At 40.8% G+C, this 25,801-nt stretch overlaps 1 protein-coding gene across 1 annotated transcript; it reads right to left on the reverse strand.

Annotated features, from left to right (window-relative positions):
* Positions 1 to 947: 947 nt before the first annotated feature.
* Positions 948 to 25,801, reverse strand: CGAS (cyclic GMP-AMP synthase). The gene is made up of 5 exons (XM_019967030.2): positions 25,088 to 25,801; positions 18,964 to 19,183; positions 13,398 to 13,640; positions 5,569 to 5,671; positions 948 to 3,663 (listed from the first exon to the last, which is right to left on the reverse strand). The coding sequence occupies exons 1-5, from the start codon at positions 25,685 to 25,687 to the stop codon at positions 3,312 to 3,314; spliced, it is 1,518 nt and encodes a 505-aa protein (XP_019822589.2). The 5' UTR covers positions 25,688 to 25,801; the 3' UTR covers positions 948 to 3,311.

Consider the following 25,801-nt stretch of genomic DNA (forward strand, 5'->3'; position numbering starts at 1 on the left):
ATGTGGGATCTTCCAATTCAGGGATCTAACCCATGTCCCCTGTATTGCAAGGCGAACTCCTAACCACTGGAACACTGTATGTCAAATATAAACTCACAAGTGTGACTGCATCTTCCTAAATTAGCAAATTTAAGCTGGTAGTTAAATTGAATAGATAAAACAGAAGAAACAGGAAAAGTAATCAAGGGCTTTCAAGAGGGTAAATCTAGCATACCAGAAATAAAGATGAAAACTCTTCCAACTCATGTAAAGCTAGGATGTGCAGTGTGCTGTGCTGTGACAGACCAGAACATTTTTCATTATACTCAACTATTATCAACCATAATTTATCAATTGCATTTATTAAACTTTAAGGAAATATCTTATCACTTATGGATAGGACTTCCGACTTTAAAAGTTCTCAGATCTTGAGAGTTGGAAAAAAGGGTATCAGGTAATGTTAGATAATTATTGTTAGCATGAGAATAGTATGAGGTAGGGAATTACTGGTTTGGGGAGGATGTTGATCTACTTAGGGATGAAGTATAGTAATACGTATAAATTACTTTGAAATGTTTTGCCAACACATAATGTGTGTACATGTAAGTAAAATTATACATGTATGTGAAAGTCAAAGTTGCTCAGTTGCGTCCAGCATATGCATATACATATGTCAAAGTGTTAGTCAGTTGTGTTCAACTCTGAGACCTCACAGACTAGGGCCCACCAAGTTCCTAATCCATGGGATTTTTCAAGCAAGAATACTGGAGAGAGTTGGCATTTCCTCCCCCAGGGGATCTTCCCCACCCAGGGATCAAACCTGTGTCTCCTGCATTGGCAGGTGGATTCTTTACAACTAAGCCACCTGGGAAGCCCAAAAGCTAGGATAACTGATAACAAAACTGAAAACATAGCATTAAATCAAGACAATCACTGAGGTCCAATAAAAACTCTCAACTCAGGTGAGCTTCCCTGGTTGGCAGTATTTGTGTTTATTGTTATTCACTAATGACAAGAGATAAAAACATATCCATGACTTCCCAGGCAAAAAGAACAGAACCTCAGTGTTTGGTACCCTTGTGGACATTTTCTTTCCCTTGGCTAATTTAAACCTGTATCTTTACCCTGTAATAAACTGTAACCATGAATATACTGGTTTAAGTTGAGTTCTATCTTCCAGTGACTTATCAAACCTAAGAATGATTTGGAGAACCTCCTCAAGCTGCAATTGGTGTCAGGACTGGTCTCAGGGGAACAGTCTTCCCCCTAACTATATAGTTGTTTAAACTGACCTAACACTCTTCAGTGATTCCCCTCCCTTTGAATATGGGTGGAAATAGTGACTTGCTTTCAACCAATTATGTGATAAAGGTTATGAGATACACACGATTACATGTTCGCTGTTAGGTGAAATAAGACTGTTGCACCCTCTTGCTGGAGTTTTTCCCTCCCTTGCCAGCAGTGAACTGCTGACATGCTGGGGGCTGCCAATGCTGGCCGGTTCACACGGCAGGGAACTGAAGGCAGTTTCTAGCAGCTGAGGACAATCTCTGGCCAACAGTCAACAAGAAATTGAAGTCTTCAGTCTTACAACCATAAGAAACTGAATTCTCTGGGGAAGACTCAGATAAGACTGCAACCCCACTTACACCTTGACTGAAGTCTTGTGAGATGTTGTGTAGACCCATCCCAGAAGCCTGTCCCAGAGAAATGGTGAGATAATAAATGTGTATTGTTCAAGCCACTAATTTCATGGTAAGTTTAATTCAACAGTAGAAAACCAATATAGCCCAACTCCACCATCATTGTTACACATAAGCACTCGGACTGTTACCCTATCTTCTCCATATAACTAATTATAATTCTGACAAAATTAATAGCCAGTAGTTATAATATTACTTTGACTTCATAAATACAGCTGAGCAATATTCTCAAACTAAACTATGATTAATTTTCTTTTCTTGGACACAATTTTTCCTGGAGTTAAAAGAAGCTTGGATTTTTTTGTTTGCCCGATTTTCTATTTATTTATCATACTATTTTCTATTTATTTATCACTGAAACTCTTCTCCAAATGTCCAATGATTAGTATGTTCAAACACATTTGGTTGTTAAACAAGATACATAAAATTGCACATAAAGACTGATAAGTTCAAGAAGTAAATTTTAAAACCTCACTCACAAAAAGACACAAAAAATATAGACAATCCACACAGAAGTTAATCGTTACATGAGAATGACAACAAAATAAAATGATGATGAGAAAACAATAAAACAGCCAATAAGAAAATGTGCAAAATACATGAATAGAAAAAAGTTAACAAGCAGCAGCTCCCTCAAGTTGAATGCTGAGTAGAGGAGAGAGGGTAACATTTTCATACTCTTTCAGTTTTGTACCATATGTGTATTATTGCTTTTTCAGAAATACATATAAAGTATTACTGAAAGTAAAAGAAAATAAGTTATGTTTTATATTTAGCCATGTAGTAAAGTATCCTATATTTTTCTATAAAAGATAATCAATTTCCCAAGACATGCAGAACCGATTTTTTCATTTCCCTCTTACCTATCCTATCACATAGGACAGGACACTACTTCCAAATATATTCATATGTTCAATAAAATCTACCCCGTTCATAGAGGCAATGATCATTTCTAACATTGTCCCTTGCCACCTTCCACACATTTGTGCTAGGTCAGGAGTGCTGTTCAGTAAGTGCTTGATGAATTTAATTGAGGTGATCTGTATTTTGTCCTTTTCACCCCACTCTGATAAAGCTTTTATACTTTAAATACTTCTTTGTTTTTAAAAGATTTACTTATTTATTTATTTATGGCTGGGTCTTTGTTGCTGCATGAGGGCTTTGTCTAGTTGCAGAGAATGAGAGCTATTCTCTAGTAGTTTGAGGACCTTTCACTGTAGTGACTTCTCTTGTTACGGAGCACAGGCTCCACAGGCTCTAGGGGGTACTGTAGCACATGGGCTCAGCAGTTGCGACTTGCAGGCTCCAGAGCTCAGGCTCAGTAGTTGTGACACGTGGTGAGTTGCCCCGGGACATGTGGGATCTTCTCAGAGCAAAGATCAAACTCATGTCCTCTGCATTGGCAGGTAGATTCTTAACCATTGGACCACCAGGGAGACCCTTAAATACTCCTTTGCTTCCATTAAATAATCTCTTTTCTAGGATAATCCATCCTTTTTTATTGATTAGACTTGATGAAGACAAACTGATGGCTGAATAATTATATTCATTTTAGTCAATCACTGTTGTGATACATTTCAATTATTATAAAGTCACTCTAATTCTTGGGTTCTTCTTAAAAATAAAATTTCAAAACTCATCAAAAACCGGAAATCCATTGTTTTGCTCATATTCAATTTGCTTTGACAGAAATTCTTTACTTGGCTTGCCAATTTCGTCTCGAGAGAAGAGATTGACATCAGGAATGAAATAGTGCTCAAGGTGTTCTGTCTTGAGACACTGAAGAAAGTATGTCACACAGTTATCAAAGCAGAGCTCCAGGTCTTTGTAGAGCCACCAACTGTCATGCGGGTTCTGGGTACAGACATGAAGGAAGGCAGTCTTCACATGATAAGAACAGAACTTATCCAGTCCCCTTTGCTTTCCAAACTTTTTTTTCAGTTGTTCTAAAAGGTATTTCATCAGCTTTAAACACTCTTTCCTGTTGAATAGAAAACAGAAGCATTTATTTTTATTTCTTTACAACCTTTTTCATTCCACAAACAACTTCAGGCATCTTACAGGAAAAACATACAAAGATGTAGTAAACAATACAGATATATAATACATTTTTTATAAAGACACAAAAAACAATAAAGGTATGTATGTGTGCGTACGTGCTCAGTCACTTCAGTCCTGTAGGACTCTTTCTGACCCTATTTACTGTACCCCGCAAGGCTCCTCTGTCCATGGGATTCTCCAGGCAAGAATACTGGAGTGGGTTGCCATGCCCTCCCCAGGGGATCTTCCCAACCCAGGGATTGAACCCACATCTCCTGCATTGCAGGTGGACTCTTTATGCTGAGCTACTAGGGAAGCCCAAAGATATGTATAAATAATATAATTATTATATTATATTATAAAACCTAATTATTTTTTCAAATACATACTTTAAAAGTTTCAAAAACATATTTTCTCCTTCCCTCTTCCCCATTCATAGCTTAAGTTTTTATTCTATTAGGATTAATTCAACTACATGAAAACTAACAGATATTTTACATTATTCATCCAGTTTAGTATTTAGAAAAATCTTGTTTTAATTTTTATAAAATCGTTGTCTTATTTTGATTTAGATTAATCATTCAGTTATTTTGGTAGCTGACAAAACTTAATGTTTATAAAATTATTAAGCCTTATCAACAATAGACTTTTCTTAATGCTTGCTTCAAAGCCTGCATGTGAAGCCTTAAAGAACCCTCTGTGCCCACACTTTGGGTATCCTTGGTTTAACCTTTTAACTTCTGTGATCCTTATTCTATTCAGCTTTGAAAGTGAAAGTGAAAGTGACAGTCGCTCAGTCATGTCCGACTCTTTGCAACTCCATGGACTATACTCAGTCCATGGAATTCTCTAGGCCAGAATACTGGAGTGGGTAGCCTTTCCCTGCCCCAGGGGATTTTTCCAACCCAGGGATCGAACCCAGGTCTCCTACATTGCATGTGGATTCTTTACCAGCTGAGCCACAAGGGAAGCCCAAGAATACCGGAGTGGGTAGCCTGTCCCTTCTCCAGCAGATCTTCCGGACCCAGGAATCAAACTGGGCTCTCCTGCATTGCAAGCAGATTCTTTACCAACTGAGCTATCAGGAAAGCCCAACTTGAGAAACTGAAATGAATGATTCTTTTCAAAACTCAGTTCTTTATGGTATGTATGCTAATCAAGAAAAATAATTACCCACATCTTAGTGCTGTTTCAAACTTGGCTTGTCATTCCCTGGCCTTCCTCATAGCTAAACCATCTCAAAGCAAGCACCAGCACCCAATAAGAGTGGTCCTTTGGTCTCTTCCCATTATTGCAACATTATTATTCATTGCCTTGAACCAACCAGAACGTTAAGGCAAACCCAACTGTCATGGCTAGTATTCACACCCTCCACTCTTTCCTCCTCTCAGACGTCCATAGCATCCAGGCTCAGGTCTATGCTCCCCAGCAGTCCCTTTTTTTTTTTAAGATTATTTTTTTAATATGGACCATTTTTAAAGTCTTTATCAAATTTTGTTACAATGCTGCTTCTGTTTTATGTTTTAGTTTTTGTGCCTCAAGGCACACGGGAATCTTAGCTTCCCGACCAGGGATTGATCCCGTACCCTCTGCACTGGAAGCTGAAGCCTTAACCATGGGCCACCAGGGAGGTCCCAGCATTGCTTCTAACAACATTCTTTCCTTAGTCCCTTGGACCTGGCGTCCTTGGTTTCATGTTTACACTCCAATACCCCTGGTCAATCCAGCCATGTGCTGCCCCCAGGACTCAACCCAGCAGTGGTAATCTTCAGGTTTCAACTATGGAGTCAGCAAAGAACTAAGCATTCTATTGGTATGTCTGTCATTTACAAAATAAGGAGGTTACCTGCAACATTTTACTCCTTCAGTTTCACAGCATGTTTTAGTTTGTCCATGATTTGTCAAAATGGCCTTTTCAATGTGAGAGAAGGACAGCCGCCATGTTTCTTCTTAATATCCAAAAGAAAAACATAAAAGCACTTTACCAAAAGCATCCAGTAACAAACAAACATTTAAGTGATTTCCTTCATTAAAATATAATTCTGAAAAATTTCTAGGAGGAGACAGACCAAAAGAAGTGAACGGATAAATAATGTGCTTACATATTAAAACAAGTGATTTGACCAAGCAAACAATGGGCCAAGATAGAGAACAATTAGGGGAAGAAGTCAGAGCTTAATATAGTGAGCTATGGTAAGATCTATTGCTTTTTATGTGTTGCTAAATTCTGTTTGCTGATGTTTTGTCTCTATATTGTTTATTCTTTTATACTATCCTTGCAAAGTTTTAGTATTTATGCAAAATGAATCAGGGAACGTTTCCTTTTTTTCTATTTTTGGAATTTTACGCAATAGAATGATTTCCCCTGTCTCCCCAAGTTTTACCATGGATAGCTCTGACCCATCCTATCACTGTTGAGTTTTAATACCAGGCATTGGTTTTTCATTTTAAAAGTCAATCAACACAACCTGTAGCATTAACAGAACAGGGGAGAAACATATGACCAACTCAACAGATGCAGAAAATGCAGCCAATAAAATTTAATATTCATTCATCGTTTAAACACCTTTCAGTAATTTAAATGCAGATGGAACCTTGATCTGATGATAGCAATATGATAATCTAACATAAAAAGTTGAAGTTTTTTCTTTGAAAACAGGAATGTAGGCTGCTATCCTCATTCCGTTTGACATGCAATAGCTATCGTAGCAGGCACAGTAAGAGAAGGAAAAATAGGGTGATAGCACTGGAAAGAGAAAAACAAAGCCATCATTTCTGATCGATGATATAATCGTGTGTATAGAAAATACAAAAGAAACATAATGACAGGTATGTGTGAGTTCCATATATTCTTCAGTCTACTTATCTGTTTTACAATTTTTCATAATGTTACAACTGCCTATGAGTAAATCTGATAAAAGATATACAAAATTTCTGTGGAGAACATTCTAAAACTTCACTGAAAAGTATTAGAGGCAATCCAAATAAACAGAGATGTGCACCTGCACATGAATTAAAGACTCATTATTATAAATACATCACATCTCCCCAAATTCATCTGCAGATTCAATGCTCTCACAATCAAAACTCCAGAAAAAAATGTTTGTGGAACTTGACAATACCAACATTTTTATAAAAATAACAAAGGGTCAAGAATATCTAAAATGCTCTTGAAGAAGGACAGAGTGGGAAAGCAACTATTGAGACTTATAAAGTGACATTATGTATGACATAATGGTATATAGCCCATGGACAGACAAAGATTTTGGGGGGACAGAAAAAAGCATATAATACATATATAATATACAGATAATAAATATATGGAAAAGGTGGCACAGAGAGAGGTGTGCTCACTGCTGCTATATAAATCCATTTACAACAATCCATTCATGCCATTCTGGAAAAGGCAAACTCTGCAGAGATGGTAAACAGATCAGTGGTTGCCAGAGATTTGGGATGGGGAAGGTTGAGTAAGTAGAGGGACTTTTCAGGGAAGTGAAAACATTATGTAATTATAGATAATGATGCAATGCATTTGTCAAAACCAATAGGACTTCATGGCATGAAGAGTGAACCTTAACATACACAAACTGTTAAAAAAGTCATTTAAGATGGTCAAGGGATCTCAGGAAGGAATGCACACTGTGAAAAGGGGCTCTAACTGTATCACAAACATATGACACAACCTCCCTGAAGGGGCTGGGGGCAAAAGGTGTTGACTGAACTTGCTTTGGAAACAGGGTCTGTAAGACTGAAGGTGAAAGGAACGGTACATGTGCCCCGTGCACACAGGGGAATGGGTTTGCAATTCTGAAGCGCTCATATGTGTGGGTGGGAACTGAACAAGGAACGATGGGCTAGGTGGGTGGCAGATGGTAGGAGCCAGGTTTCTCACTGTTGGAATGAAAGGTTACAGATAGCAAGGAGGGAGGGCAAGATGACCCACGTGGTAACGGATTACAGTTAGAGGCATCAGCATGAACTCATGTACCACTTGATACAAATACAGGTGGTGAGCTGTGCATATCCTGGGGATAGTATACATACACTTATTTCCTTGCTCCCCTAGCTGAAAGGGATGACACCCTAGCAGCAGAACACACATAGCACCCAGATCACACTTCTACAGTTCTAGTATACATTCTACAATAAAATGATCCAGAAAGTTCCTTGGAGAAATGGCTGATTCTAGGACTGAAGCAGGAATTACGCAAGATGAGCCTGGAGCATCTTGTAGTGCCAGAAAGTGAATGAGTACTGAAAATAAAAACCAAAAAACCACAATTATGGGACATATGTCCAAAGGATACAGGAGCCAACTGCAAGAGCTCCTGAAGACCAAAGCTAGAACAATTTAGGCAACAAAATGAAAGCAGTATTGAATTATAGCCCAAAATATGAGACAAATACCCATGAGTCCATACTGATATGGTTTAAGTAAACAGATTAGAGAGAAGAGATAAATCTCCCATGCAGAAGAATTCTGAATAATTTGTGTAAATACTCTGCTCTTAAAGAGGTGAGCTTAAGTGTGAGCTGTGCACAGTGACTTCCTTCCAAAACGCACAGTATGAAAAGGGGGGAAAGAGAAGATCTTAACAGGGAAGAAACCTGGCAAACACTCCCTGAGCCAGGAGATTAAGGTCCACACCAGCAGTGTTAAGTCAGGCCCACGATGTACCGTTGACGCAATGTTATGAGAACGGCACTTCATTTCTGTAGTCCTCCTCCCCCAAACCCAGAACTGCAATCTAATCACAAGAAAAACATGAGACACATGCCAAATGAGGGCTGTTCCTCAAAATATCTGACTGGTACTCTTCAAAACTGTCAAGGTCACCAAAAACAAAGACTGAGAAACTGTCACAGTCAAGAGGAAACTAAGGAGACATGACGACTATATGGAACGTAGCATCCTACATGGGCTCCTGGAACAGGAGGAGGACATCAGGTAGAAACTAAGGAAATCTAAGTAACAGGACTACATTAATATTGGTTCATTAATTGTGACAAATGTGTCATATTAATGTAAGATGCTAAAATGGAAAATTGGTTATGTGGTATATAGGAATTCTCTATACTATCTTTGTACTTTTTTGGCAAATCTTAAACTATTCTAAAATTAAAAGTTTATTTTAAATAACGACATTGAGGTATCATTTCTCCCTTTTTTGAGTTATTGGCAAACATTCCAAAGTTTAATGAGTTCTGTTGATGAAGCTGAGGGTGAACTGGGTACTTTCCTACACGCAGCTGTTGGGAATGCAAATTGGTAATTCTGTATGGAGGTTACTTTGGCAATACTAGCAAAATTAGATATGGATTTACTATTCCTTGACAAACTGCAAAAATAGACTGTAAAAAGGAATGGGTGCTCAAAAAAACCCTTGGTGGGGTTTTTGAAAAGGTACACATACCTCAATGTTCACAGCCGCATTGTTCACAATTGTCAAGATATGAAAGTAACCCAAGTGTCCATCAACAGATGAATGGATAAAGCAGCTGTGGTATATATACAGTGGAATACTACTCAGTCATTAAAAACAAGAATGAAATTTTGCCATCTGCAGCAACATGGACAGACTTGAAGGGCATTATGCGAAATGAAATAAGTCAGACAGAGAAAGACAAAAACACTCTATGACATGATTTTATACATGGAACTTAAAAAAATAAACTAGTGAAAATAACAATAAGATTCACAGATAAAAGACAATAAATGAGTGGTTACCAGTGGAGGGGGCAATACAGGGGTGAGGAAGTGGGAAAGACAAACTACTGGGCATAAGACTACAAGGATGTATCATCATACAACACAGGAAATATATAGCTAATATTTTGCAATAATTCTCAATAGAAAGTAACCTTTAAAAAGAGCATAAAAATTTTGTTAAAAGAAGAAATGAGTGCTGGTCTTCCATGGTAGCTCAGTGATAAAGAATCCGCCTGGCAACAAAGGATCGGCAGTAGACACAGATTAGGTCCCTGATCTGGGAAGATCTCACAGGCCTTGGAGAAACTAAGCCCGTGCACCATAACTATACAGCCTGTGCCCCAGAGCCTGGAGGCCACGACCACTGAAGCCTGTGTACCACAAGAGAGCTGCCGCAACAAGAAGTCTGCGCACCACAGCTAGAGAGGAGCCCCCAGCTCTCCACAACCAGAGAAAAGGCTAAGGAGCAATGAAGAACCCAACATAGCCAAAAGAAAGTAAATACATAGAAGTATTTTAAAAAACAAAAAAAGGAATGAGTGCTATCTCTATATAGAGCTATGGCGTGATAGCCAAGATATTAAGTAAAAATAGAAAAAATGTACTCATTATCTTAAAAAGGGGGTTGCATATAAATATATATACATACGCATATATATTACAGACAAAAAATGCTTGTACTTTTTAAAAACAAAAGGTAAACCCAAAACAATTAATGGATTTCCAATCAGGAAAGGAGAGAAGAGGGTAGAAGAAACATAACAGGGAAGCTGTGTTTCCCTAAGAATACTTTTCTCTGTAGCTTTGACTTTGAGACCATATGAATGCTTTATAAATTTAAAAAACAAAACTAAATCAACATTTAAAATCCAATGTCTAAAATTAGAAACAATAATGAAAATGAATTTTAAGCATGCTGAGTTGGTTGGCTTAACCCACCAGGCTTCAGTAGCTGCAGAACATGAGCTCGGTAGTTGCTGCTCCAGGTCTTAGAGCTCAGGCTCAGTAGTTTGTGGTGCCCGGGCTTAGCTGCCCCGTGGCATGTGGGATCTTCCCGTACCAGGGATCAAACCCATGTCCCCTGCACTGGCAGGTGGATTCTTAACCACTGTACTACCAGGGATGCCTGAGAAAAATGTTATTTTAAAACAAGTTGTGGAATTAGCTAGAATACTTTACCCATAAACATTTCAGCATGATTTTCGGAGGTCAGTATTTATCTGTGTGTGTTTGATACTTAAGGTAAGATTTGCAAACAGTGAAACACACAAATCTTAAATATTGCATTTGATGAGTTTTGACAAATGACTATACCTGTGTAATTTAAGCCGTATCTGGAGTTAAAAAGTTATCATCATTCCAGAAAGTTCTCTTGTGCCCCTGCGTAATCAATCCACAGTCACCTCAGGCAACCAATGTTCTAATTAAAAATAAAAAACTGTAGATAAATCTCGCCTGTTCTCAAATGTAATATAATTGAGCTTATACAGTACGGACCTTTCGTTTGTTTTCTTTCACCTGTCTTAATGTTTTTAAGACCCTCTTTTATCAGTAGTTCATTGATTTCTGTTGCTGAGTAGTATTCTAGTTTACAAACATTATATCCATTATCTTTTGATGGACTTCTGGGCTATTTACAGATTTTGGCTGTTATGTATATTCTTGTATAAATGTGTTATGGACTTCATGTTGGATTAGGGAAGACATATGTTTTACTGTATAAGAAACTGCCAGACTGTTTCTCAAAGTGATTGTACCATTTAACACTTCCATCAACAGTGTATGGATTATTCTTTTTAAATAAAGCTTTTCATGTTCATTGACTGGAATATCAGAACTGAAATTGATGAATAACTTTTTTGCATTTAAATGAATTTAAAATGTAGGCAATTTAGATATTTGAGAACACTGCAGTTTTACTGATTTTTTTTTCTATTTTAGCATTCTTTGCATACATTTTGACATGAGGTATTGATAAATGTGATGAAATGTATAGTCCTTGCCATGCTCATTAAGTATCATTGTGAAAATGATCTTTAATGCAAAGAAATATCTTCTAGTTTTATTTTATACATAATGATACTTGTATTTAGTTGATGTTCAATCTCTTTTGTTAGATAAAGTCAACTATGGATGATTACCAGTTTGAAGGAATTTGTATTTTAATGTTTGTACATTTTAGTGTAATAAAAACTATTATGTTTCAAGTCTTAAGGTCAGAAAATAAACTTAATATTTTGACTGTCTTTTTATCTTAACAAAAAGAACTGCAAATAAAGTTTATACTTTTAAAAAATAATTATATTCTTGGTAACAACACCTGTATTATTATTTTGATAACAATTTTTTTTCATTTTTTGATAATATCAAAATCATATTATTTTTGATTCAAAAAAGATTGAAATTTTTGATAAAAAAATCAAACAAAGTATATATTTTAAAATATACCTGTGACCAGGATATTTTTAATAAGATATTTGAAAAGAAAAAAGCTAATATAGGTGTAATACATGCCTATCTATTGATAATACAAGTTATTTTCATTGCCCCTCTTAGCCACTCAGATACACACAGACATAGCCACAGGGTTTTGCCTAAATATGAATAATCTGAAATGAGGAGAGATGGAGACCAGCCAAGGGTGCCAGAGCAGAGGTCAGCTGAGTGCCTGACCGCCTCCACTTTTATCTTAGGCATGGATATGAGGAACTATCTAACCACACTGGCCTTTGTATAGCCACATGGCCACTGAAGCATGCTTCCTCATCTCTAGGCTGATGGGTCTCCCAGTCACCCCCAAGGTAGTTGGCCAAGGGCCACAAAGAGAGCAGTATGGGTCCTGTTGAGATTTCTGTATCACATGCAATGAGGGTTTCTTGGGATAGCCCTGCTAGAAACCGTACACCCTTCTCCAGAAAGTTATATTCCTTTCACAAAATCATGATACATGTAATTCCTTCTTATAAACAACTTTTCTTACAGAAAATGACTCCTACATATATGCAATATAAAGTTATGAGGTGTGTCCACAAAACAAGCCATCAAACTAAGCATGATGGACGATTTCTTGGATATGTTCATTTGTTATCTGATCTCATCTGTTATCAGATAACTTGGCTTCTTTTGTTATCTGTCCTCCAATTTCCTTGGAGTCCAGCAGTAGTAGGTGCTAAAAGTCCTTTATAATTTATGAGAGAAAAAGAAAATAATCGGTGAATTTTTTTTCTACCTCAGAAGATATCACCATTATTCAGCTTCACCTGTAGACTATCTCAGCCCAGTCTTCACAACTTGAATGTTACCCAAGACCACCACCTGAAAACCTGTCCTGACCCAGAAGGCCACGGTACACAGGTGAGGAGACCCAACCAGTGGGCAGAATCGCAGCTGAGGCTGCAAGGAAGTTCTGCCAGCGGCATGGGGAGCAGTAGAAGCAGACAGAGGAGAGAGGAATGAGGCTGGAGTGACAGCTGAGGCTCTGGTGATAATATCAGGAATACACAGCTGCCATTAACTCAACTAGGGATTCTACAAGCACTGCCTCATTTTTATCTTCCCAGAATCTTTCAAGTAGTTTTGATTAACCCACATATGCAGATGACCAAAACAGGTTTAGAGGGGCTTGATAACTAGCTCCAGATCACACACCTAATGAGGGAAGAAGCCTCAGGATTCAAATCCAGGGCAGTCAGATTGCAAGGCCAGTCCTGCTTTTCTTTACTAGCAAGAAACAAACAAAAACAACATTCAAACGCGGGCTAGTAAACATTTTAAAGCTGAGTATTTGATATTACTATTAAAATTATGCCCTTTGCAATTCCATCTCTCACCAAACTCCCGTCTTGGCCCAATGGTTCTTGAAATGCCAACAGCACCAGTTGATCTTTCACTGCCCTAGAACGTAACATTAACGACTCTTCTATCTATGGATATCTTTACGTAAAGCTTCATAATCAAGATACCTTGGAAAAGACTTCCTTCCTTTGCGTGCTTGGGTACCAGGTAAAATGGCTGTCGTTTTAGATTGTCCTTAACTTTTGTTCCAAGCCAGTTACTGATGGGCAGGCCTTTCTGGGTGCTAGCAGGCCAGCTGCTTTTTGACTCCAAAGCCAGGATTATATCCACAGATATTTCTCTAGGTTTTCTAATCAGAAGTGTTACAGCAGGGCTCCCTCTTTTCTTCCTCTCCATAATGACATCAGTATCTGTTTAAAGATATAATAAGGAAGAAAGGGCTTATCAATCCATTTTTCTCTGACAACACAGGAAAAATAATTATAATTGGAGACCTGTAAATACTAACTGTAAGACAAAAATTAGTTCTAAAGAAGAAAATGACCCCACAAGGCAGTGTTTTACTCATTTAACCAGTATTGATTGATACCCCTCATGCAGTGGGGGTATCATCAAGATTCTGTTTCATATATAAAACAAGGAGCCCCCAAGGATTGTGGGATCTGGGAGTGCTGTGATTAAATTTTCATTTCAATTTGTGTTTGGCAGTTGGAGGAAGGCCTGCATATGAGGTCGGATGAGCAGCACGAAGGAGAGACGTGATTTAGAAGACCTCACCAGGAAGTCCCTAGCAGTCCAGTGGCTGGGACTCTGAGCTGATGCTGTCAAGGGTGGGGGTTCAAACCCTGGTCTGGTAACTAAGATCCTACAAGCCATGTGGGGCAGCCAAATTAAAAAAAAAAAAGATCACAGCAACAGACCAACTCAGAGGGCAGAGGCCTGTCGTACAGAGAGGCAGTGAGCATTAAGACACAGGGAGCAACTGTCATTCACTGTAGCATGATTCACAACAGCCAAGATATGGAGACAATCCACTGACAGATGAATAAGTAGAGACTGTGGCATATACAGACAATGGAATATGATTCAGCCGTAACAAGGAAGAAAATCCTGCCATTTGTTAACAATGTGGATGAATGTGGAAGTCATTCAGTTCAGTCACTCAGTCGTGTCCAATTCTTTGCGACCCCATGGACTGCAGCACGCCAGGCTTTCCTGTCCATCACCAACTCCCGGAGCTTACTCAAACTCACGTCCATGGAGTTAGTGATGCCATCCAACCATCTCATCCTCTGTCATCCGCTTCTCCCACCTTCAATCTTTCCCAGCATCAGGGTCTTTTCAAATGACTCAGTTCTTCACATCAGGTAGCCAAACTATTAGAGTTTCAGCTTCAGTATCAGTCCTTCCAATCAGGACTGATTTCCTTTAGGATAGACTGGTTGGATCTCCTTGCTGTCCCAGGAGCTCTCAAAAGTCTTCTCCAACACCACAGTTCAAAAGCATCAATTCTTTGGTGCTCAGCTTTCTTTATAGTCCAACTCTCACATCCATACATGACTACTGGAAAAACCATAGCTTTGACTAGATGGATTGTTGTTGGCAAGTAATGTCTCTACTTTTTAATATGCTGTCTAGGTTGGTCATAGCTTTTCTTCCAAGGAGCAAGTGTCTTTTAATTTCATGGCTGCAGTCACCATCTGCAGTGATTTTGGAGCCCAAGAAAATAAAGTCTGTCACTGTTTCCACTGTTTACCCATCTCTTTGCCATGAAGTGATGGGACCAGATGCTATAATCTGAATGTTGAGTTTTAAGCCAACATTTTCACTCTCCTCTTTCACTTTCATTGAGAGGCTCTCTATTCTTTGCTTTCTGCCATAAGTGTGGTATCTGCATATCTGAGGTTATTGATAATTCTCCCAGCAATCTTGATTTCAGCTTGTGCTTCATCCAGTCCAGCATTTCACATGATGTACTCTGCATAGAAGTTAAATAAGCACAGTGACAATATACAGCCTTTACTTACTCCTTTGCCGATTTGGAACAGTCTGTTGTTCCATATCCATTTCTAACTGGATACAGATTTGACCTGCATATAGATTTCCTAGGAGGCAGGTCAGCTGGTCTGGTATTCCCATCTCTTGAAGAATTCTCCACAATTTGCTGTGATCCACACAGTCAAAGGCTTTGGCATAGTCAATAAAGCAGAAGTAGATATTTTTTTGGAACTCCCTTGCTTTTTTGAATGTTCAGCAGATGTTGGCAATTTGATCTCTGGTTCCTCTGCCTTTACTAAATCCAGCTTGAACATTTAAGAGAGGCTGACATGGTCTAGGCTTGAGGCCTCAAGGTCTTAAAGGGATTAAGATGAAAGTATGAAAGGAAAGAAAGGAAGAGGGAGCAGAGTGAACCAGATACAAGCAAACCTTTGGGGAGGATGGACCCTTGCCCAGCCAGTGACACAGAGGGAGAGGGAGCTAGAGCCTGGGGAACAAAGCTCCACCAGAATGCTGGAGTCCCCTCCCAAGGAAGGGGCAGAGCAGGGCGAGAGACAGGAGCAGCCCCAACCCCGCCCACTTCCTATCCAGTCTCAGCGTCCTGGGCAGGCCATCTGAGTGCTTCCCATGTGTCAGTGTGTGTAATACCTGCACTGAAACCCTGCTTGTGGGAGCAGGTAACTCAGCTGTCACTCAGCCCTGTTTTCCAGGTTTGAGCATGACCCCTCCATCTCAGGAAACATGCGCACCACTCAGAAGACACTCGGGGACAGCCCTGACGGTCCAGTGGCTAAGATGCCTCGCTCCCAATGCAGAGGCTGAGAAGCACTGGAGCATCTTTGAGGAGCTACCCCATGTCCGGGCAGGGGAGAAGCCCCAGCAAAACAGTAGGAGGGGCAAAATTACATTTAGAATCAAACCCCATACCTGCCAGAGATGCTCAGAGGGCTCAAACAAACCTTGTGCACACCAGGACCCAAAGACCCCACAGAAACTGAGACAGAACTGTGTTTGAGTGTCTCCTGCGGAGGTACAGGTCAGCAGTGGAAGTCATTGTGCTAAGCAAAATGCATGACCTCATTTATACAAAGAATCTAAAAAAGTCGAATACATAGCAGCAGACTGTACAACAGTGGTTACCAGTGGTGGGCAGGTAGGGAAAATGGGAAGACGTTCATCAAAGAGTACAGAGTTGCAGTTATATAGGGCGAGTAAGTCTAGAGATCTAACATACAGATCTTACAGTACTGTTAATACTGTTAATACAGTACTGTTAATACAACTGTACTGTTTATGGGCATTGTGCTAAGAGAGTAGGTTTCAGATACTCTCACTTCACACACAAAAGGCAACTCTGCGACAAGATGCTAATTAGCTTGACCGTGCTAGTCAGTTCATTATGTGTATCAAAACATCACGTTGTACACCTTGATTATGGACAATTTTTATTAAAAAAAAAAAAGACCCATGTATTGGAAGTGAAAGCAATAAAGAGGTTCAAATTAATACAACTGGTAGATAAAACTGAATCTGTGAGGTAAGGGAGAAGGTAGGAGTCGGGGAGGCCATCTCGTGATGCTGGCCTGGGAAATGGTTGACGCTGAGTCTACTGTTCAACACAGAGTTGGCTGAAGGAAGAAAGACTGGACTGAGATGAACTTCATTTCATCTACACTGAGTTCTAGGTGCATGTGGGAAACCCAACTGGAGATGGCCACTGGCTAGAAATTTGGGAAAGGCTTCTAGAGGACAGATACTGGCTTTGGGGGGCGGGGTGTACAAGCAGTAGTGAAAGACCTCTCCCAGATAAGACTTTCGGAAAGGACGACAATGGGAGAGAGGACATATCTCCAAGGAGAAAATCCCACCGCATACCCTCATTTTCTTTGTCACTAAATCCAGAAACCCACTTCCTTCTTACCCATGACGTCTCCTTTAGTCCTATTACCACCTAGGAGTGTCCATCCACTTTTCAGAGGCCCCCCAACACATGGTCTCTGGATCCCTTCCTTCTTACCTCGCTCCTTCCATCGCTCCCTCTCCTGCATTGGTGGCCTCCCCTCCTACCGGATCATTCCTGTCTTCACACAAAGGGGATCCAGTGTCTCTCATCCTAAAGGACACTCTCCGTTGACCCTGCATCTATGCTGCCTCCCCACTTACCCATCCTTCCACTTCCTTTGCAGCCAACACTTTCTAAAGAATTACCATTATGCTGTTTCTACAGCATCCCGACCCTTCTCTCTCACGTGCTGAGGACTCCACTGAAACTTCTGAGTCAAACTTACCGACAATCCCAAAAAAACAAACCGAACCAAGTGCAAACATGATCTGGACGTTAGTGCGCTGTAAACACTGAGCACTCCTGCAGAACACGCATAGTCTCCTTTTGCTCCCTCTCTTCTCTCCAGCCCCTAATGAGATCCTCTTCTTATCACTCTGCTTAATACTGCAATTTCCCCCCGGGCCATCCCCCAGCATTCCTGAACCCTCTCATTTTACTATACTTTTTCACCATAGGATTCTCTTAACTTATCCAAAGCCAAACTCTCAACTGCCTTCTTAAACTATCTTCTTCACAGAAGTCAGAGCAAATTTTTAAAAGCATGAAGCCAATCAATCATTAATGAATGAAAGTCACTCAGTCATGTCTGACTCTTTGTGACCCCATGGACCTTGCAGTCCATGGAATTCTCTAGGCCAGAATACTAGAGTGGGTAGCCCTTGCCTTCTCCAGGGGCTCTTCCCAACCCAGGGATGAACCCAGGTCTCCCGCACTGCGGGCAGATTCTTTACCAGCTGGGCCACAAGGGAATCAATGACCCTCTAATTAAGACCTGAATTCTCAATGGAACATGGCATAAAATCTGAACTCCTTTCCAGGATCCACAAGTCCTCCTAGAATCTGGCCCATAGCCACTTTTACTTCATTTCATGTCACTCCTCCCCTTGTCCACATGGCCCTCTTTTTGCTCCTTGAGCTTATCAAGCTCTTTTCTGCCACAGGGCTTTACTCCACCACCCACTCTATCCCAACTGCTACCACGTCTCCCAGTTCATTCCCTTCAAAGCACACACTGTAATTTGCTTTTGCAAATTCAGGAGGGGAGTCCCACTGATTTTACTCAACCACCTATACCCAAGGGTGCAGGCAGCTTCTCAGCAAATATTCAGTGAAGATCAAAATAGAGCCAACTGGAAATTCTCTGGTGGTCCTGTGGCTAGGACTCTGTGCTTTCACCACCAGGAGCCCAGGTTCAATCCCTGATCAGGGAACTAAGATCCCACAGGGCCACATGGTGCGGCTAAAAAAAACAAAAGCAAACAAAAGAGAGCCAATCAGCATTTAGGATGAATACCAAGAAAATGCAGTAGACGAAAATTAAGAGCAAAAGCTTGTTTCTAGAAGGTAGTCTGGGCTTCCCAGGTGGTGCTAGTGGTAAAGAATCCGCCTGCCAATGCAGGATACATAAGAGACACGGGTTCAATCCCTGAGTCAGGAAGATCCCCTGGTGGAGGGCATGGCACCTACTCCAGTATTCTTGCCTGGAGAATCCCATGGACAGAGGAGCCTAGTGGGCTACAGTTTCTGTAGGGTCTCAAAGAGTTGGACACAACTGAAATGACTTGGCATGCATGTAGTCAACAGTCTACTGCAGGGAAATGAAAAAAGATCAGGAGAAGAAATTAGTGCATATGATTAGACCTTAAAGAATCAAAAGTCAAAGATCTTACCTTCAATATGTTTAATTTCTTCCTTAATGATTTTCCTGAATTTGAACAGCATCTTAGAAGCCGATAAGATTCCCCCTTCTAAGAACTGATCCAGAGGACTTCCTTTGGGATTTCTTTTGAATTTCACAAAGTAATGAGCACTACTGTTGCAATATTCTTCCAGCTGAATTCGGGGAACCTCCAGTGTGAACATAAGATCAAATTCATTAGGAGCAGAAATCTAAGAAACAGGAAAAATAGCACTGATTGTGTTTGCCTGTAAATATGTTCCAACCCACTACAATCTTTTTCATGAAATTTCCACTTAAAATCATACTGTGAAAAGCAAGATTCCTAATATTTATACCCACTGAGACTAGTAGAGCTGGGAAAATATTATTGGTTTCAATTTTCAGGTTCTATACTCATTTATAAAAACTATACTCATTTTTAAAAACAATTTAAAATAATATTCAAGGTTTAAAATCTGTACCAGTTTTTTTCCCTGAGTTCAAAGCTTGATAAAATTAAAGACCTTTAAGATGCCACCTTTTATGTCACAAGCTACACACTGAGCCACCCTCCTGTCACTGGTCTCAAAAATGTGTGTAGTTACTTCCTGGCTAGTTGATCAAGGCCCCTTGCCTTACAGCTGTCATCCAAATTAAGTGTTAGCTCCAAGTCACACACTAACTAAATAGTGTCTCTGAACCACAGCATTTTAAAAGCTTCAGGGTATTTCCTTGAAGTCCTGTGGTTAGGACTCCAAGTTTTTGCTGCCAAGGGCACATGTTCAGTCCCTGGTGGGGGAACTAAGATATCAAAAGCTGCACAGCATGGCTAAAAAATAAATATCATCATATATATAAAGAGCATCAAAGAATCTTCTTCATCACCACAATAATAATGATAGCAATTATAATCAATGATTACTTTCTTATATTAAAAATGCAGGGACTTCCCCAGTGGTTAAGAATCTGCCTTGCAATGCAGGGCACATGGGTTCAATCCTTGTCAGGGGATTAAGATTGCACACGCCGTGGGGCAGCTGGGCCCAAGACCTGCACCTACAGAGCCTGTGCACTCCAGTCTGTGTGCCACAACTCCACAGAAGCCCACATGCCACCGCATAAGATCCCATGTGCTGCAACTGAGACCCCATGGAGCCAAAATAAATTAAAAATAAATAATATTTTAAATGCACGAGTCTTTCACTCATTAGCGGTAAGCTTCAAATACAGCTACTGGACTGTCTTATTGAACACAATTATCTGGTGGCCGTATGTTTTTTGCCCCCCACATCAATGTGGCTAGTCCACATTGAGATGTACAGGTGCTGTGTGAACTATATCCTCTCCAAATTCATATACTGAAGCCCTAGCCCTCAATGTGACTATACTTGGGAGACAGGGCTTTTAGGAATTAATGAAGGTAATGAGATCATAAGGGGTAGGGTCTTAGTTGACAGGACTGGTGGACTTATAAGAAGTGAGATCAGTCATGTCTCTCTGAACACGTGCTGAGGAACACGGTGAGGATACAGGAACAAGGTCTGCAAAGCAGGCTGAGAGCCCTCACCAGAACCTAGCCATTTTGGTACCCCAATCATGGACTTCCAGCCTCCAGAACTGTGAGAAAATAAATGTCTGTTGTTTAAGCCTCTCAGTCTATGACATTTTGTTATGGTAGCCCAAGCTGACTAGGAGATACTACAAGGGTTAAACAAACACTTGAAGTGCCATCCATGGGAATGAAGTACAAGCCTCTGAAAATCCACTCCTCCAGAAATGGTCAAATTCAGCTTTTTCAGATCTCTGTAAATTAACCAAATGGCCTGCAACAATCCAAGGAGGATTTATTCAAGAAAAATGGCTGAATCTCAGTAAGGACAGTGAGCCTTGTGGACATTCTAAATTCTACATTCTACCGCCATGCCCAGCAGCATTCCCACTTCTGATCAGAAACCTCCATCAAGAGTAGCCACGACCCTGACTTCTAACAGCAAATGTTAGGTTTGCCTGTTTGGGAACATCATATAAACTAAATCATATAGTAGGAACTCTTTACATCTGACTTCTTTCATTCATCATTGTGAGACTCATCCAGATCACTATATCTATAGTGGCAGTTCTCATTCTTTATAGTATTCCAATCAATTAATGGAATATACCAAAATAGATTTATGTATTCTGTTGTTGAATATTGTTTCCAATTTTAACTACAAATAGTTCTGAGTTTAATTATTATAGTTATTCTGAGCATTCTTACATATGTCTTTGGGTGGCCATGGGCACTCATTTCTATTGGATATACACCCAGAATAGGACTGCTGGACCATAGGATAGGCAAACCTTTAACTTTAGAAAAAAATTTTAGTTTTCAAAAGAGGAAGTACCAACTTATCCTCCCATCATCAACATAAAGGAATTTCAGTTGCTTCACATCTTCCTCAAACTTGGAATTGTCAAAATTTTAAATTTAAAATTTAACATTTAAAATTTTAGCTCAATGAGCAAAAATTAGGTCCATGTGGACAAGAGGAAGATGACATGAAACAAAGCTGAAGAGGAGGCCATGGCCCAGATTCTGCGAGGACATGTAGATCCTGGAAAGGAGTTCAGATTTATTCCACTGTGTTCATTGAGAATGTAGGTTTTAGTTTTATATTTTTGAAAATTTACTCTGGCCTCTGTGGAGAAGATATTACAAGAAGGCAAATAAGGAGATCAGAAAGGCAAAAGTTCAGGTGAAAGATGGTGGCTTAGATGGGGGTGGGGGTCAGGTGCTGGGGATTGACAAAAAGAACATATGAACTGGCAAGCCCACAGGGATTTCTACAAGAAAATTTCCAGATTTTCACCCAGAATTTGATACTACATACAATAAAATGCATGAATGGAAATGCATCAATATGAATCCAAGTGAAAGAGTTAATGAGAAGTATCTTTTACTTCTCAAAGTAATGGAATCAATTCAGAAAGTTTGGAACCCCATTTTGAAATTCAAGTGCATGCATAAAATAAAAAATACACCAAAATAACAGTGAACAAAATAAAAAGCAATAATATTGTTCTTTTATGTGCTTTTCTGAATTTTCCAGGGAAATCAACACAGAACAGTGGCAAATACAGGAGAGGCTGAGGACAGAGGTACAGAGGGTTAGTACTGCTGTGCCATGGTCTACTGGAGGGCAGGCAGTGGGTCAACTCTAAAATGAACATGAAGACCTTTTAGAATCAATTTTTAAAAATCAATATATGTTTTAGATAAAACAAATTTCATTGGATTTCTTTTCATCAGCTTGATTTTAAAAAGGAGACTTGTGAATGGATAACAAGGAACTCTGCTCAATATAACAACCTAAATGGGAAAAGAATTTGAAAAAGAATAGATACATATATATGTATAAATGAATCATTTTGCTGTACTCCTGAATCTATCACAACACTGTTAATCAACTATACTCCAATATAAAATAAAGTTTTTAAAAAAATAAATAAAAATGAGAGTGATTCTGACTGGACACCGCTCTCTAAATGTCTTAATTGTCCTTGAGTTCTAACTAATAACTTTCTCTTTTCCTTTGAACCATGCATAGAACTGAACAGTTTGATATTTATGTAATAAGAATCATGCTCTAGACAGATAGTCTGATATAAGTTTTGCTCATTTGGCTTTCAAGTAGCTTTAGATGAAATTATGAGTGGTCTTCAGTGTTAAAAGTATTTAAGATCTAAAACCAGGTACATACACTACATCTTCCTGTGATAAATATCACTGCATGTGTGACTGCTCAGTCCTGTTCAACCTGTTGGGACCCCATGGTCTGTAGCCTGCCAGGCTCCTCAGTCCTTGGAATTTTCCAGGCAAGAATACTGGAGTGGGTTGCCATTTGCTACTCCAGAAGAACAGTACAAAAAAAAAAAAAAAAGTCTTAAAAAAAAAAGTCTTAATGACTTGGATAACCACGATGGTGTGGTCACTAACCAGAGCCAGACATCTTGGAGAGTTAAGTCAAGTGGGCCTTAGGAGGAATTACTACAAAGCAAGCTAGTGGAGATGATGAATTCCAGCTGAGCTATTTAAAATCCTTCAAGATGATGCCGTTACAAGTGCTTCACTCAAACTGGCAGCAAATTTGGAAAACTCAGCAGTGGACACAGGACTGGAAAAGATCAGTTTTCATTTCAATTGCAAAGAAGGACAAGGCCAAAGAATGTTCAAACTATGTGCATCCATTTCACATGCTAGCAAAGTAATACTCAAGATCCTTCAAGCCAGGCTTCAGCAGTAAGTGAACCAAGAACTTACAGATGTACAAGCTGGATTTAGAAAAAGCAGAGGAACCAGAGATCAAATTGCCAACATCTGCTGGATCACAGATAAAGCAAGAGAATTCCAGAACAACATCTACTTCTGCTTCACTGGTTATGCTAAAGCCTTTGACTGTGCGGATCACAACAAATTGTAGAAAATTCTTAAAGAGATGGGAATACAAGACCACCTTACCTGCCTCCAGAGAAATCTGTATGCAGGTCAAGAAGCAACAGTTAGAACGGAACATGGAACAACGGACTGGTTCCAAATAGGAAAAGGAGTACGTCAAGGCTGTATATTGTCACTCTGCTTAATTAACTTCTATGAAGAGTACATAATGCAGATGATAGGCTGGATGGAACTCAAGCTGGAATCAAGATTGCAGGGAGAAATATCAATAACCTCAGATATGCAGATGATATCACCATCTGGCAAATTATACCACCTAATGGCAGAAAATGAAGAGGAACTAAAGAACCTCTTCATGAAGCTGAAAGCTAAGTGAAAAGCTGGCTTAAAACTCACCATTAAGAAAACTAAGATGATGGCATCCAGTCCCATCACGTCATGGCAAATAGAAGGGGAAAATATAGAAACAGTGACAGATTTTATTTTCCTGGGCTCCAAAATCACTGTGGACAGTGACTGCAGCCATGAAATTAAAAGATACTTGCTCCTTGGAAGAAGAGCTATGACCAACCTAGACAGTGTATTAAAAAGCAGAAACATCACTTTGCCAAAAAACGTCCATCTAGTCAAAGCTATGCTTTTTCAGTAGTCATGTATGGATGTGAGAGTTTGACCTTAAAGAAGGTTGGACCTGTGAAGAACTGATGCTTTCAAACTGTGGTGCTGGAGAAGACTCTTCAGAGTCCTTTGGACAGTAAAGAAATCAAACTAGTCAATCCTAAAGTAAATCAACTCTGAAAGTTCATTAGAAGGACTGATGCTAAAGCTGAAGCTCCAATACTTTGGCCACCTGGAAGAGCTGACTCATAAGAAAAGACTGATGATGGGAAAGATTGAGGGCAGGGGGAGAAGCGAGAGACAGAGGATGAGATGGTTCCACGGCATCACACAATGAATGGACAGGAGTTTGAACAGACTCCCAGAGATGGTGAAGGACAGGGAAGCCTGGTGCGCTGCAATCCATGGTGTGGCAGAGTCAGACAAACACGACTTAGTGACCGAACAAGAACTACTCCAGGGGATCTTCGCCATCCAGAGATCGAATTCAGGTCTCCCACATTGGCAGGCGGATTCTTGACCACTGTGCTAACCAGGGAAGCTCAAATAGAACTGTTCAGTTCAGTCACTCAGTCGTGTCCGACTCTTTGCGACCCCATGGACTGCAGCACGCCAGGCCTCCCTGTCCATCACCAACTCCCGGAGTTTACTCAAACTCATGCCCATTGAGTCGGTGATGCCATCCAACCATCTCATCTTCTGTCGTCCCCTTCTCCTCCCGCCTTCAATCTTTCCCAGCATCAGGGTCTTTTCAAATAAGTCAGCTCTTCCAGGTGGTCAAAGTATTGGAGTTTCAGCTTCAACAATGAACTTCAAATAGCACTGAGTCCACACCAATAAAATGAGCAGCCATATAGCGTTCCAAGTTGTGACCAATAAAAATGAGCAGCCGTATAGGGTTCAAAATGGTGTAAAACATTCTCTGACGGTGCAGTTTACAATCTAAATGGAAAGCCAAAACAAATCAGCGTTTTAATGAGGTGTCACAGACCACTCAAGCATTACTTCCGAAAGGAAGTGAGGGGCGCGCAGGAGGTGGGTATTCTCCCGGGAACTGCGGAGGAGGCGCCCGGCGACTCACCTTCACTCGCTCGTAGTAGCTCCCTGTGCGGAGCAGGTCGACGCCTTTGAACTCCGACTCGCGGCTGTTCAGCCGCCGCAGCAGGTGGTCCCCCAGCCTGTTCACCACCTCCGCCGCTACGGATATCTCCTGACGGCTCAACTTCAACTTCTCCAGCACGGCCCGGGGCTTCCAGGCACCGGGCGCCTCCTCCCTTCGCCCGAGATGCGGAGAGGGGGCCCGCGGGCCGAGGCCGGGGCCTTCCGGGGGCCCGGACTGGGGTCTCCGCGCCCGAGCGGAGCTCGCGGTTCCCCGGCTGCGAGTCGAAGCCCTGGGCAGGGGGTGCCCGGGGGCCGCGGGAGGCTCTGCGTCCGCGGTCGGAGCCGCCGGGCCCTCCGCCTGGTCCTCGGCGCGGGCTGCCCGCGCGCGGACCTGCGGCTTCTCCCTCCGGGAGCCCGACGCCCCAGCGGCACCGCACCTGCGTGCGCCGGGCCGGGGGGCCTCGGGGACAGCCGCGGGCTCGCTGGGCTCCGCGGACAAGCCGCCTTCCACACACGGCGCCGAGACCCCGGAGGCGGTTTCCGAAGCTTTCCGCGTCGCCTTTCGCCGCGGTGGGGCCATGGCTGGCGTTCTCTTGTTCCCCTGAGGGAGACCAGCTCCGGGAACTGGCGGCGCAGGAGGAGGAATCGGCAATCGCGGTAGGAAATGAAACTTAAAAATGTGGCGGGAAATGCG

This window comes from Bos indicus, chromosome 9 (assembly GCF_029378745.1).
Source record: "Bos indicus isolate NIAB-ARS_2022 breed Sahiwal x Tharparkar chromosome 9, NIAB-ARS_B.indTharparkar_mat_pri_1.0, whole genome shotgun sequence".
NCBI classification, from domain to species: Eukaryota; Metazoa; Chordata; class Mammalia; order Artiodactyla; family Bovidae; genus Bos; species Bos indicus.